The sequence below is a fragment of the Centropristis striata genome, chromosome 21 (assembly GCF_030273125.1).
Source record: "Centropristis striata isolate RG_2023a ecotype Rhode Island chromosome 21, C.striata_1.0, whole genome shotgun sequence".
Classification (NCBI taxonomy): Eukaryota; Metazoa; Chordata; class Actinopteri; order Perciformes; family Serranidae; genus Centropristis; species Centropristis striata.
Genome location: NC_081537.1, coordinates 10,148,721 through 10,162,993, shown reverse-complemented (window position 1 = coordinate 10,162,993; position 14,273 = coordinate 10,148,721). Strand labels below are relative to the sequence as shown.

General features: G+C 39.5%; 1 protein-coding gene across 1 annotated transcript; it reads left to right on the top strand.

Moving 5' to 3' along the window:
• Positions 1-4,995: 4,995 nt before the first annotated feature.
• On the top strand, positions 4,996-7,562 carry dlx3b (distal-less homeobox 3b). The gene is made up of 3 exons (XM_059324948.1): positions 4,996-5,466; positions 6,210-6,394; positions 6,690-7,562. Exons 1-3 carry the CDS (start codon positions 5,124-5,126, stop codon positions 7,002-7,004), a joined length of 843 nt encoding a protein of 280 aa, XP_059180931.1. The 5' UTR covers positions 4,996-5,123; the 3' UTR covers positions 7,005-7,562.
• Positions 7,563-14,273: the final 6,711 nt, after the last annotated feature.

The window sequence follows — 14,273 nt, the reverse complement described above, 5'->3', positions numbered from 1 at the left end:
CCACCCCCCCTCTTACACCTGAGCCTCCACCCTTGTCTGTCACAGAGATGGGGGTGATGTTGGAACTGGGAAGACTTTGCTCTAAAGGCTGCTGGCCCAGATGGTGTGTGTCCAAGGCTGCTCAAGGATTGTGCTGCCCAACTGTGTCAACCTCTTCACAAGATCTTCAAACTCAGTCTACAGTTGGGGCGAGTGCCAGCACTGTGGAAAATTTTCTGTGTTGTGCCGGTACCAAAAATAAAATGTGGTGAAGGTGAACTCAAAGACAAACTCGACCGCCCACAGGTTGCATACAAACAACACATCGGAGTGAACGATGCTGTTGCTCATCTGGAGGAAACTGGTGCTTATGTGAGAATCATCTTCTTTGATTTTTCAAGCCCATTCAACACCATCCAACCCAACATTCTTAAAAACAAGCTCACAGAGATGGGAGTGGATCTTTCCTCCATCTCCTGGATCACAAATTACCTGACAGGAAGACCACAGTATGTCAGGTTTGGGAACTGTGTTTCTGGGACATTAATGAGCAGCACAGGGGCTCCACAAGGCACTGTTCTGGCTCCATTCCTGTTCACACTGTACACAGGGGACTTCAAATACAACTCTGAGTCCTGCCACATCCAGAAGTACTCCGACGACACTGCTACTGTGGCGTGTATCAGGAATGGACAGGAATCTGAATATAGGGATCTGATAAAAGCCTTCAGTGACTGGAGTCACAATAACTATCTCCTCCTGAACACTTCTAAGACTAAGGAAATGATCATAGATTTCCACAGGTTCAAGCCCCCCCTTCAGCCAGTGAATACCTGTGGGGTGGACATGGAGGTGGTGGCAAGTTCTAAGTATCTAGGTGTATACCTGGATAATGAGTTGGACTGGTCCCTAAACACAGACGCTCTCTACAGAAAGGGGCAGAGCCGCCTCTTTTTCTTCTTGAAGCTCAGATCTCTGGACATCTGTAGTAAGATGCTGCAGATGTTTTATCAGTCTGTGGTGGTAGTGTGTTGTTTTATGCTGCAGTCTGCTGGGGAGGCAGCATCAGACACAGAGATGAAGGCGGTTGGACAGACTGGTCTAAAGAGCTGGTTCTGTGGTTGGAGCCAGGTTGGACACACTGGAGGAGGTGGTGGAGAGATGACCTGTCAAGATGTTCCAGGCCATCCTGAAATACCCAGATCATCTGCTACACAAAACCTTTATGGACCAAAAAAACAGCAGTGGACGACTCCTCTCTCTCTGTTGCAGGACGGAGAGATACAAAAGATCCTTCACTCCTACAGCCATCAGGCTGTCTCATTCTAACAGAGATTCTACCAGACTAAATTAATTTCCCCTCTGGGATAAATAAAGCAATTTTGATTGATTTTTTGATTTGATTTTCTGCTTTTCTGCTTCTCCTTTTAATAATTGTATGTTTGTACTACTTTTAACTAACCAATTACTTGATTAATAGAGAAAATAATAATCAGATTAATCCATAATGAAAAAATGAAAATAGTTGCAGCCTGATATGGAATAGTCCATAAGCTCCACCTCAACCAGCCATCACAGTCGGATCCTGCTTTTACATTGATGCACAAGTAATAATCAATTGATATATATTATATAACAGTCACAGAGGACTTTTTTTCCACTAAGGACTTATATTTTAGGTGCATTTTCCTCTACATAATTAAGCAGAATTTTCAATGCAGGACTTCTTCTAACAAAGTGTTTTTTTTATAATTTTTTATAATTAGTATTTTTACTTCAGTAAATGATCTGAATACTTCCTCTTCCACTGATGTAAGATAACACACAGCCCATAACAAACTGCTCAAAAAGCCTTTCACTATATTGAGATTATTTTAAGGCTAAATTTCAAATAACAGAAAAATGGTTGAAAAACAAAGAAGCATCACTTCTCTTTGGGTCTTTTGTGCTAAAACTGGACAATTCAACTTTGTAAGTTGGCGCCCTCTAACGGCGCCAGAGGAAACTTCCTCAACTTCAGAGATCATGTGACTCAGCAGGTCCTGGAGAGCTTTAACATGCTGAACACAGGAGAGGTTCATGTCTCACTTGTGTTTGGAGTTATATATCTTATGATTCATGCTATTAAGCTTTGATTTGCATTTGCAGTGGAATGAAACATGTTGAAAAGAGGGCAGACTTTAATTTGAGCAAGTAGAGCAATAGAAGATTAGTGAGCTACAAGTAATTTAACTAGTAGTTTCATTACATTTTGCAGCAGCTTGCTGGTAGTTGAGCTACATTTATATTTGTGCAGTGAAACAAGTAGTTGAATTACTTTTTGCCATTTTTGTAGTTAAACTAATGAAACTACAAAGTACAACTTGGGCCATAAAAGGAAAGGAATTTTTTTATGACTAGCGCAGTGCCCTTAGGAAGTACGTATGTATTCGTACATAAAATGCAGACCACTACAACGTCTGCAACTCCATAAAACACTTACTTTTCATAAGGTACGCGGACCAAACAGCACATACACATTGAACAGTGATATTCGCTGGAAACTATTTGAATATTATAGGAGAATCGAACCTAGCGCACTTTAAAACTCTGAAAGATAGGTAGGCTAAATAGACTTACAGATGAAATGAGTCAGGGTGGAAATCCAGAGTGAATTGTGTTACTGACCAGGTGTAGGCCTATCACACAATGTGGCGGAGCTCCCCTAAAAGGCGTCAGATCGGAAACAGTACAATGCTGCAACACGTCCTACGTAAATAATGATATTTTGAAAAATTAATTCAAAAATCTTCAAAATCGAGGATGCACACCTTCGTGCCATGCGCAAGCCACATATGAAATCTGAGGTCAGTCTGACTAACGGTCAGCGAAATATGCCCTAGACACACATACACACACACACAGACGCTTCTTGCTTTATAGATAGATTATCATTATTTTGCCATTGCTTTACTACTGTAATTGAACCCTCTTTGACTGCCCCCATCCCCTTTTTCTTTCATCCTGACCGTCCATGCCCAGGCATCCATCAGACAGCTACAACCACACACTGGACTTGAACTTTGTGTAATGTTTTTCCTAGATCAAATGTTAAATATCTTTATATAGATATATATCTTTACTCTTTTTGTTGTGGTCAGATAATACAAAAGACAGATTTGTTTACAAAAATGCTGTAAGAATAAACCCTTTTATTTCAAAAAGTAGGTTTGTAAATAAAGTAAAAAACATTTTTATATCTGAAAATCTTTTTTTCTAGTTCTAAATGAGATTTTTTGGTGGAGATGAATCTGGCAGCAACAGATTAGCATGATTTGTGGTAAGGAAATTCATGACTGACTTACACACACACACACTGTAAATACAACCTACTAGATGGCATGCTATAGGTATAGAAACAATTATCTCAATATATAATCTGACATCAGCATCTGTAGTCAAGTACGATGATGTCACTTCCTTTTTCTGCTGTTCTACTGATAATAAGCACAAAAACATTCTGAACTTTTTATTCTGTATAAATATTAGGCAGTATGAGCTTTGAGGTATATGTACATTGTCAATTTGATCTTTTTTTACTAAATAGTTTGAACAACTTTTCAAAGTAGCTTTAGTTGAGCAAACTAGCTTTCTCCCTGGAGTAGCTTTACTGGAGTTCAACTTCTTCTAGCGTGAAGACATAGGTAACAGGTCTGTTTTTTAATATACAGATTCAGATTTTTTTAAAGGCAAAAACTCTCACAGATTTGAGTGTGTGGGTGGCCTTTTAACTGGGTGAAAAACATTTACATTTGGGTGAACTGGCCATTTAAAACTTCACACTTGCACTGAAGAAACGCACCAAAAGAGGGCGCTCGTTTATCAGAAATGGGTGGCTGCAGATGAAACTCATATCATATCAGAGGTGCCATTTACATACTTCGCATTGTTGTTGGTGAAAAATGTTGATTTAACAATAGAAAATATCAGCAGAAGCCGTTAAAACCCAGTTTGTAAATCTGCATCAGAGCGAAGCTGCTTTTTTCTACTTTGCATGCAGAAAACTAAAGTTCTATTTGTGGTTGAAGACAGCAGGGGGCGCTGTGCACCGTGATTTCAGCTCACGGAGAATGAGCTGCAGAAAAAAACGAGTTAAAATTGTTTCGTTTAATTAGAAGGGAGCCAATATTTTAGTTGTTTTCTTCAGCAAAACATCCCTCAAAATAAATCAAAATTAGACTTTCTTCAGTGGACTGTTTCACCTTTAATATAGTTTGCTGTGAAGGAACACAATTCATTTTTTTAAACAGTGATCCAATTTGCATTTTCACACACACACACACACACACACACACACACACACACACACACACACACACACACACACACACACACAAACACACACACACACACACAGGGGACAGTGTAGAAGAATTCACCCGGAGGCAGTGTGAGTTGGACGAGTCTTTTACCTATCTCTTCCATCTTTTTCACGTAAAGTTCACTGTCCGCCTGCTCCTCTGAATGACAATAGGAGTCAGCAGGAGGCCTGCTGGCAGCCATTCAATGGGCTCAATAAAGTGTGATCTCTAGGCACTGTTAAGAAAACATTGCATAAAAACATTAAGGAGACGGTCTGGCTGCAGGATTAGGCTCTGCTGCTATTGTGCTGGATCATGTTTAGTGCCAGTCTGTAAATAATGCAGGGGTAAAAAAGTGCACCTAGTTGTGTTTTTTCACTGACAGTCCTTGAAGGCCTCCGGAGCTGCATGTTCACCAACAGGTACATGCAAATCTAAAGAAGTAGCAGATAAAAAAAAAGTCAGGGCACGGAGGTATGCGTGCATAGGCGCTCTTGGCTCAAGGCTGGGTTTCACCACGACTTCGCCTCGAGCGCATGAGGAGGAGAGGGAGGGGGGCGGCAGTGTAGCCAATGGGAAGGCAGCTTCCAGCCCAGCTCTCTATAACTCTGTGTCCCAGGAGCCGAGCGGTGCCACAACCAAGTTCCAGCAGCTGGGAGAGTTTCAGTGGACTATAAGCTCTCCGAAGGCGCGCACACACCACTTCTTTTATTGCGATTTTTCTTGCTTTGCCCACTCCAAAACAACAACAAGAAGAATCCACAAGTGGACTTTTTGTTTACTCAGGAGGGGGCTGCTTCCACAATGAGCGCCGGACAGACGTATGAGAAGAAAATCGCGAGTATTTTGACCGATCTGCCAGGATCTATGAGTTGCCACCCGAGCTCCAAGGACTCTCCTACTCTGCCCGAGTCTTCTGTGACGGACATGGGCTACTACAGCGGGCAGACTGGACCGAGCCATCACGAATATTATCAGAGTCAAGCGTACGGACAGCCCATGAACTCTTACCACCATCAGTTTAATCTGAACGGAATGGGAGCCGCTGGAGCGTACGCCACCAAATCTGAATACCCCTACACGAATAGCTACAGACAGTTCGGACATTACAACAGAGATCACCTGCAGGCCTCACCTCCGAGCTCAGGTAAATGTTCTGATAATCATCGCTTATTTTTATGCAAATGTGTTGTCTCCAGTGCGTAAAACGCCATCCACGCGTAAAGGTCAAGTCACGCGTTAGAGCTGTCTTTTTAAAAAGCCCTGACTGCATTTAAAATAATATTTAACGAGCCATTTTAATTAAACTTAAAAATAAATATTTAGTTTTTGGAAAAATATTTCTGAAAATTATATATAATACATATACAGTGCTGACTTAAAATCACATGCTTTCACGGGGCCTGCGTAAAATTCACATTCGTATTTGATTTATTATGTATTTGCAGGTGAAAACTAACACTTACTTAGTAGTACCGACTGGTGTTTTAACAGAGTGCCTGGGAATGAGCCAGCCATTAACAGCTGGCCATAAAACAATGATGGCTTAAATAAAACTAATAATATTCACTCCATCAATTTTTATATATTGCCAATGGCGTGCCAAATTGGAAATTTGACAAACTTAAATTATTGTTTGATTAATTTACTTTAGTTTTTTGTGTGTTTGAAGTTGCCATAGTTTAACTTTAAAGCATTTCCACAATAAATATGACAAACATATTTGTTATTATAAAAAGCTTTTTTCCGCACATAATTGCCATCCCATTTTCTACGCTGTGATGGTTACATTTTTATTTCATTATACTCATTTTTAAAAAACACATTATGGATGTTATTTGTTATATCATAATGACTTATTTAATCATAGTATTCTGTTGTATTTTTTAGTGAAAGAAGAGCCAGAGCCTGAGGTCCGCATGGTGAATGGAAAACCGAAAAAGATCCGCAAGCCGAGGACGATCTACTCCAGCTACCAGCTCGCTGCTCTGCAGAGGCGCTTCCAGAAGGCGCAGTACCTCGCGCTGCCGGAGAGAGCGGAGCTCGCGGCTCAGCTGGGCCTCACTCAGACACAGGTAAGCTGCCAGACCCGGTGAACACCTGGAATATTATAATTCACCAATACTTGTAAAGTCACGTGAGTCAGGGCTTCCTAAATATGTTGAAAATGTTGCTCTGCAATTATCCATCCATGCGTAATTACGCAGAGCAGACGCAGGATTACACTTAATTTAGATCAAAGTTAAATTAATAAAATGCTTGTCATCTCTCAGTAAAATATTGCAAACTCATTTGCATGCGAGGTAACACTTCTTTTAATTTATTGTTGCATAATAATAATAATTAATGTTCCAACCTTTGTTTTCCTAGGTCAAGATCTGGTTCCAGAACAGGAGATCCAAGTTCAAGAAACTGTACAAAAACGGCGAGGTTCCCCTGGAGCACAGTCCCAACGCCAGCGACTCCATGGCCTGCAACTCCCCGCCCTCCCCCGCAGTGTGGGAGAACAGCACCCCTCAGAACACCCCGATCAGCAGACCTCAGGTCCCGCAGCCGACGCACAGCTCATCGCCGCCATACCTGGAGGATTATAACAACCACTGGTACCAGCAGGGATCACACCTACAGCACCCGGGCACCGTGCACCACCCAGTCCCGCAGCAAAGCGTGGGAGCTGTTTATTAACTAAAGACTCAAGAGACGTGGTCTCTCCATAATGACTCTGCAGAGCAAGGACTGGACCGGGAGCAGGCCTCGAGTGAAACATTATTTTTGGATGTTTCAGAACTGGGGTTTCCATTCACAAAGCACATGAGGGATTTCTGATCACTTGTGGCAGCATATTTAACGGACATCTGGCGTGGTTTTTTAAATTATTTATCGCTTCTGTTGTATTTCTTTCACTCCCTTTTTTGTAAATGAATATGCAATCATTATTGTTTTTTTTGTTTTTTTTTACAAATAGTCTAACCACAAACAGAATATTGACAAAAACTGTGCAGTTGATCCATGCTGCATTCAAATCCTGCATGTGGGCGTCAGAGAAAAGAGAACTCAGGTCATATTTATATGGATTTGTATAAAAACGTCGAAGGCTGTAAATATGTGTTTATATGCAGAACCACTATGATGATATTTGTTTGAAACGGAACGACTGCACTGTGGTGCTTCCAGAACCATCCGCATATCCATGTAATTAGTCCACTTGTTGCCTTCTTGTCAATTGAATAAAGGTGTTAATTGCAGGTTGTGTGTCTGAGCCCCTTTATAAACAGACTGCAGTCGCCTTTTTTGGAGACGCAGGGCAGAAAAAGAAATATAGGCTCTACAAACCTGATTCCAAAAAAGTTGGGACGCTCTGTGAAAGGTACATAAAAAAGAATGTGGTCATTTGCTATTACTTTGTGACATATATTCAATTTAAAACTGTAAAATTGTATATTCAAACTGGTAAGCTTTTATTTTGAAAATATACTCTGAATTAGATGCATTCTGTTTTTATTTACCTTTTATATTTTCAATATAAAAGCTTATCAGTTTGAACACACCATTTTTCAGGATCGGCAAATGATCACATTCTATTTTATTTATTTTTTAGACACGTCCCAACTTTTTGTGAATTAGTGCTGTATGAGGTGCCTCATTGTAAAAAAAAACCAAAAAACTGGAGGATATTTTTCTGAAAGGAGAATCAACATTTAACATGTTTTTATATATTAAATCACCGTGATCCACCGCTCACTTTGCATTACGTGGTTGAAAATGTGCACTGAAAATAGGGTAATTCATAATTCACAAAACACTATTACAATGGATATTAAATTATAATTCTCTTCTTAACTGCACACTATAAATAATCTTGTGCATTATCACACTGTGCAGAAGATTATAGTGGCAGTGTTTAGGAGAAGTTGTATCCAAGCCTTCAACAATTAGAACCAATTGTTACAATTAAGTCTAAGTGGAAACCAAATGGTTACATAACCAAAACCAATGCATCTTAATCTGCTTTGCCTTTGCAAAACATATTGTTGTCAAGCTCATTATGAAAAATGTTATTTATATAGTTAGCATAGAGGGCTGAGAGGGCTGAGTGAGCTGCGTGCAAAGCGCTGCAGGAGGAGGCGACGTACATGCAGACATGTTGGAGTCACTCGGTTTTATTACTATTCTGCTGCCAGATAACAACAGAGGATTCAGCGCGTTACACACACACACACACACACACACACACACACACACACACACACACACACACACACACACAAAGGTGGGGGTGCGTGGGTGAAGCAAGTCTACTGCCGGAGGGAAGATCGTGCGCGCGCACACGCACACACGCGTGGGATGGATTAACAACGCTGCCAAATATTGAAGGTATAAAAAAAACAAAAAAAGAGTTCTCATGAAAAAGTATCTGCTGATAATCAGGTTTTGAGTTTGGGGGCCATTCACGCATTAATATTTAATGAAATGTTGAATTTAGAAGAAATCTACAGTCGGGAATGGACAAAGTGAAGTCAAATAAACAAATGTGTTTTTTAAGATTTTTTTCCTTTACACTAGTGTGAAGAAGACATATTATGGAAGCAAAATCTAAAAAAGAAAATAATAAAAGTGAAAAGGTGATCCCTGGTGATGAACAGCCTAATGGGAGCGTCTGTGTCACGTGTGAAACCTGGAATACCTTCATATTAATTATGTGAGATGTTAGATAAACATGACTCTGATAATGACAGTTACTATAATGACAGTCAGAGAAACAAATCGTTGTGTAATAATAATACTCATATAATAACCTCAGCGTGGCCGCATAAATCAGGGATTATTAATTACATGATTGAGAAGGCGCTAATGGCGATATCATCCACATGGACCACCGAGGCGACTTTACACACAGAGGAGAAACGTACCAGCGGTGTTTTAAAAGCTGTTATTCCGCTTTTAGTAAGCAGAATGGTATGCGCAGAGAGTGGAGGTGTTACTGTATCACACTTTACTGCAGCACTGTGTCACTGGAATCACTTCAGAGCATTACAGCTCCAAGACTCAGTGTGCCTTAAAATGGATTTCTCACACTGGATTGTTTTCCATTTAATTGCTTTAAAGAAAAAGGTTGTATATGTTGGATCAAGGCTTATTACTTAAAAAAGAAAATAATATATTGACCATTAGTAAATTGTTCTAGGGAAAGATTCAGATTAGAATAAGAATAAAGATAACTGCATAAATAAATGTAAATTATACTTAATTAAATATATATTTATATGCATAAATAATTTATTTGGGATTTTTTTTAACATCTGAACTGACTAAAGCCTGTTCTGTGCTGTTTTGATTTTTTGTAAATATATGAGCACTATTTGTGTGTGTGTGTGTGTGTGTGTGTGTGTGTGTGTGTGTGTCTGTGTGTGTGTGAGTATTATATATTACATTATACAATTCATATTAATTTATATTAAATATTATTTTCAATCATCTATCTCAATTACAATATAATAATAATAATAATAATAATAATCCCTTGTTTTATTCATTGTTTTCATAATTTAATTTAAATATAATTGAAGTGTTATTGAACTGTAATTATTATTTTATATTTTTTTAAAAGGACCTCTGGATCAAAATTATTATTTTTAATCCCCCCCCCCTTTTTATTATTGTTTTATTTATGCCCTTTACCATACAGCTTTTTAGTGAACTTCTTACTTTCTTTGACACCTGTGATATTGAATAAATAAATAAAAATACTCTACATGTATCTACCAATCTTCACACACTTTCTTTCAACATTTGGCAAAAAAAAAAAAAAAAAATCCAATTCCCCTCATGTGTTGCCTTTTCTTTATGTCCCTGAACCCAACACCAGTTGTCTACAGCCTCACTCATCGTCTCCGAGCACTGTGCTGACTTGACAAAAGCAGCATGAGCTCTATTGCCTTTTAATATCAATGAAATCTCATCAAGAGTACATGTGACCTCCCCTCGGTGGCTCCCTCAGCGTGTGTGGCCCTGGGCTCTGGTTGTCAGGGGAAACATTTGTGCCGAAGACAAACGTGTGTTCGCTACAGGCCGCGCTTGTGTGTGTGGGCTGTCAGGACGTGTCCATATATGTCATCTCTAAACATTAACAAGTGTAAGTAGCCACAGAGGTGGTGGTGAACTGTTGAACTTGAATGTGATCCTGCATGGCACAACATCACAGCACCCTAAATAGAGCTGGTGCCCAGGCCCCTGTGAGCTCTCCTCCTCCTCCCTCCACTACAACAGTCAACACAGTGGTGTCGGCACTTGTCTCTGGGGTGCACTGATATGGGTTGAGTAGGAGGTCGGTAACTGAAATGCATCCATGGAAAGACTCGCAGCAGCTGTCCAACACTTAGTCTGGGCCCGGGCCGAGCCTCGGCTGCATTAGGATCACTCACTCTCTCCATTTTGCTGTAAACTGGGATGAAATGAAGGGAGAAAGGCATCTTTGACAGCTGTGGACTCGTGAACCCTGGCTGACCTCAGACCAGGGCCTGGACTGGGTGACTGTGCTGCTGATGCTTCACAGCCATCTTATCCTGATACAGCCATCCCAACAGTGAGGGTTCATCATGTTCAGGCTTCATTTGACCTACAAACTGTAAATGTTGCCTCCTCGCACGAGTTTCACCAAAAACCTTGAATGGGACATATTATGCTCATTTTCAAGTTCATACTTGTATTTTGGGTTCCTACAAGAACATGTCTACAAGCAAAACAACATTTTTCTCATAATGTCTGTCTGTACACAGTCATGGAGAAAATTATTAGACCACCCTCTTTCTTTAATTTGTTGTTCATTTGAAAGCCTAGTACAACTAAATATACATTTGTTTGGACAACTATAATGGTAACAACAAAAATAGCTCATAAGAGTTTAATTTAAGAGCTGATATCCAGCCGTTTTCCATGTTTTTTTTATAATAAGCAAAATCATTATCAAGAAAACCATGAAAATGGCTAGATATCAGCTCTTAAATTAAACTCTTATGAGCTATTTTTGTTGTTATCATTATATATAACAAATGTACCTTTAGTTGTACCAGGCATTAAAATTAACAATAAACTGATGCAAACAAGCGTGGTCTAATAATTTTTTCTATGACTTTACACTACGAGCCAAAAGTTTGGACACAACTTATCATTCAATGTTTTTTGTTTTCAACGCTGTAGATAAATCCAGAAGACAAACTATGAAAAACACACAGGGAGTTATGTAGTTTAAACAAACCAGAATATGTTTTATGTTTTAGATTCTTCACAGTATCCACCTCTTGCTTTTATGACAGCTTTGCACACCTCTGTTAATCTCCCTGGAATGGTTTTTAATTAACAGGTGCGCCTTGTCATGATTTAATTAGTGGAATTTCTTGCCTTCTTAATCTGTTTGAGACCACCAAAGCAAAAGGCGGCTTCTTTAAAGAATCTAAAATATAAAAAATACTCTGGTTTGTTTGACACATTTTTTGTTTACTGTGTTCCATCATAGTTCTAATTTTTTAAAATATTAATCTACAATGTAGAAAATAATCTAAAAAAACCAAACCCAACAACCATTGAATGAGAAGGTGTGTCCAAACTTTTGACTGGTGGTGTTTCTATATTCACCGGCTGTCTGAAATGCTCCGTTTAAGCGCCTGTCTCTTTAAGAAAAAGTCCAGTTTGCTCTGATTGGTCACCGTTTCTAGGTCTTTAACATCTGTGCTCTTGGTGGTGAAGTACACTGTGTGTACTATGTACTTAATTGCATAGTTTGTTAATTTCAATGAACATGGCTGTTGTGCACTTATGTAAAGGGATGATCACAACATCTGACCACTTCTTCTTCTCCTTTTCAACAGTAAATTGCAATGAACAAAGCTTTACCACCAACATCTGACAACAATTGTCAATTGCTTGATTTGCTCACTTGGTATTGAAACTATATTAAAATCAGTGTGATTTTACTTTTACTTGTATTTGTGGGTTTACTGAAACCCACTTACACTGGGACAGAGAAATACCTTGAAAAGTATTTCTGAACATCCTAACCCCTGTGAGATGACTTGTTTAATATCAGAATTTGATTAATTCAGTCCAATTACATTTGGAGGGTTTAGAAGAGCTGAGTTAGCGGACTGCTAAATCAGTGGAAGCCTGCTAGCTTGCTCTACAGGCCCCACAAATACAGGAGGTCCATAGAAAGTCTGCACCGCCTAGGAAACACGAAGCAAATTTCATGGGAATGAACAGGGCCCAGCCTCAAACACTATATCCAGATCTCATTACCAAGTTCTGGGGATTTGTAGCCTAATTTAGCCATTTGATAAAAACTGGCTAAAAAATAAACAAAAACCTCAAAATTCAGATTTTATTTTGAACAAAATTTCAATTTTTTTTAGCTTGCGTTAACCCAAGACTCAATTTCATACATCTAACAAAAAATAATTCAAAACAGCCCCTGGCTTTGTGACTGGGAACCTGAAGTACAAAAATACAAACACTTTAGTTGTGACATCACAACCTGGTGGAAGTCCTGACAGCTCTTAAAGGGACAGTGTCTGATTACGGTCTTTGTGCATTTCTTTGTGGATTGAGCGTTTTGATACTTTCACAATATTTCTATAGCACCTAAAGTTTCTTTATAACCAAAATATATGTTGAAATGTCACTTTTTGCAATATGTGACATTAAATATAATTTTAAAATACAGAAATAAATCACAAAAAGTGCTATTCCCCCACATTTTTGTACGTTTGACCTGCTAAAATCCAGTTTGAACCCTATCCCACTGTATGTGTGTGTATGCCTTTCTGCCTGCCAAACTATATTCCATCTTTAAATCCCCCCAGTGTGTCTGTGTTTGTGTGCGTGTGTGTGTGTGTGTGTGTGTGTGTGTGTGTGTGTGTGTGTGTGTGTGTGTGTGCATCAACTGAGTGAAGCCTTCCTTCAGATAAAACCAAATCATGCATTTGCTCTCTCTAACAGGGAAGCTGCTCACAATTACCCGACATGTCAGATCACTCAAGTTAATAACAATAATCACCCCAGAGACCTGCTTTGCCATTCGCCCATTCAAAGCAACTGGGGATTTAATTACAAGCCATTTTCCCTCTTGTTGCTATCCTGGAATTAAAACCCATCAGACACCTCGTATCTGATAACTGTGAGCGTCCGCAGCATTGATACAGTCACACTTGCCTTTATCATTACCCTTCAACCCATCGTGAGCCTTCTGTCCCCTCCTCTCAGCTTGTCTATTACACGAGAAGCCTTTTCACTTTCCCTTCAATCTGCCTGCATGATAATTGCCCCCTGTTTGAAAGGTCCTACTCTGTCTGTCCAAGTCCACAAGCCATTATTCTAATCTGGAGATGTGAAATTGCCTATAATTTTCCCTGATGCCCCGTCACTTGCCTCTTCTTCCCCGGGCCTGCATGTTTAACAAGGCACATAATGATCAGGAATGAGGAAAAGGGGGCATGAGGGTGTATATATATACAGAAGGAGATGTTAATGTAACACAATGCTTGTCGTTATGTGAGAAAATCAGCTTGGAGGAGTGAAAACACAGGGCTCTGATGTGGCTTTTGTTCTGTAGAGAAACACCACTGCAGGCTTTAGACCTCCTGAACACGGCTGCTCCTCTCTGACTAAGGTAAGACAGGACTGTGTGGAGCCTGGATGACTGCTGGTCATAGCATGTGGCATGTTCATTTTGACTGCAACAATATGTGTGTGTATCCAGTGGCTTGGCTATAATTAAACAGTGTGTTTTTATCTTTAAAAATAACATCTGGACCAAGATTTTAGTCATAAAAGTGCAGAATTAAAGCTACCAATTAATTTATTGGCATTTAGTTGATGTGGTTAAAACAGTAGTGGAATGTAACTAAGTACTTTTACTCCAGTACTGCACTACTTTACTATAGAACGTCCACTACATCTCAG

What these genes read in the sequence shown, in the direction of transcription:
- dlx3b (XM_059324948.1), top strand. Translation starts at nt 5,124, where the DNA reads ATGAGCGCCGGACAGACGTATGAGAAGAAAATCGCGAGTATTTTGACC. An exon ending in GGCCTCACCTCCGAGCTCAG is followed by an intron (nt 5,467 to 6,209) that starts GTAAATGTTCTG and finishes TGTATTTTTTAG; the next exon opens with TGAAAGAAGAGCCAGAGCCT. An exon ending in TGGGCCTCACTCAGACACAG is followed by an intron (nt 6,395 to 6,689) that starts GTAAGCTGCCAG and finishes TTGTTTTCCTAG; the next exon opens with GTCAAGATCTGGTTCCAGAA.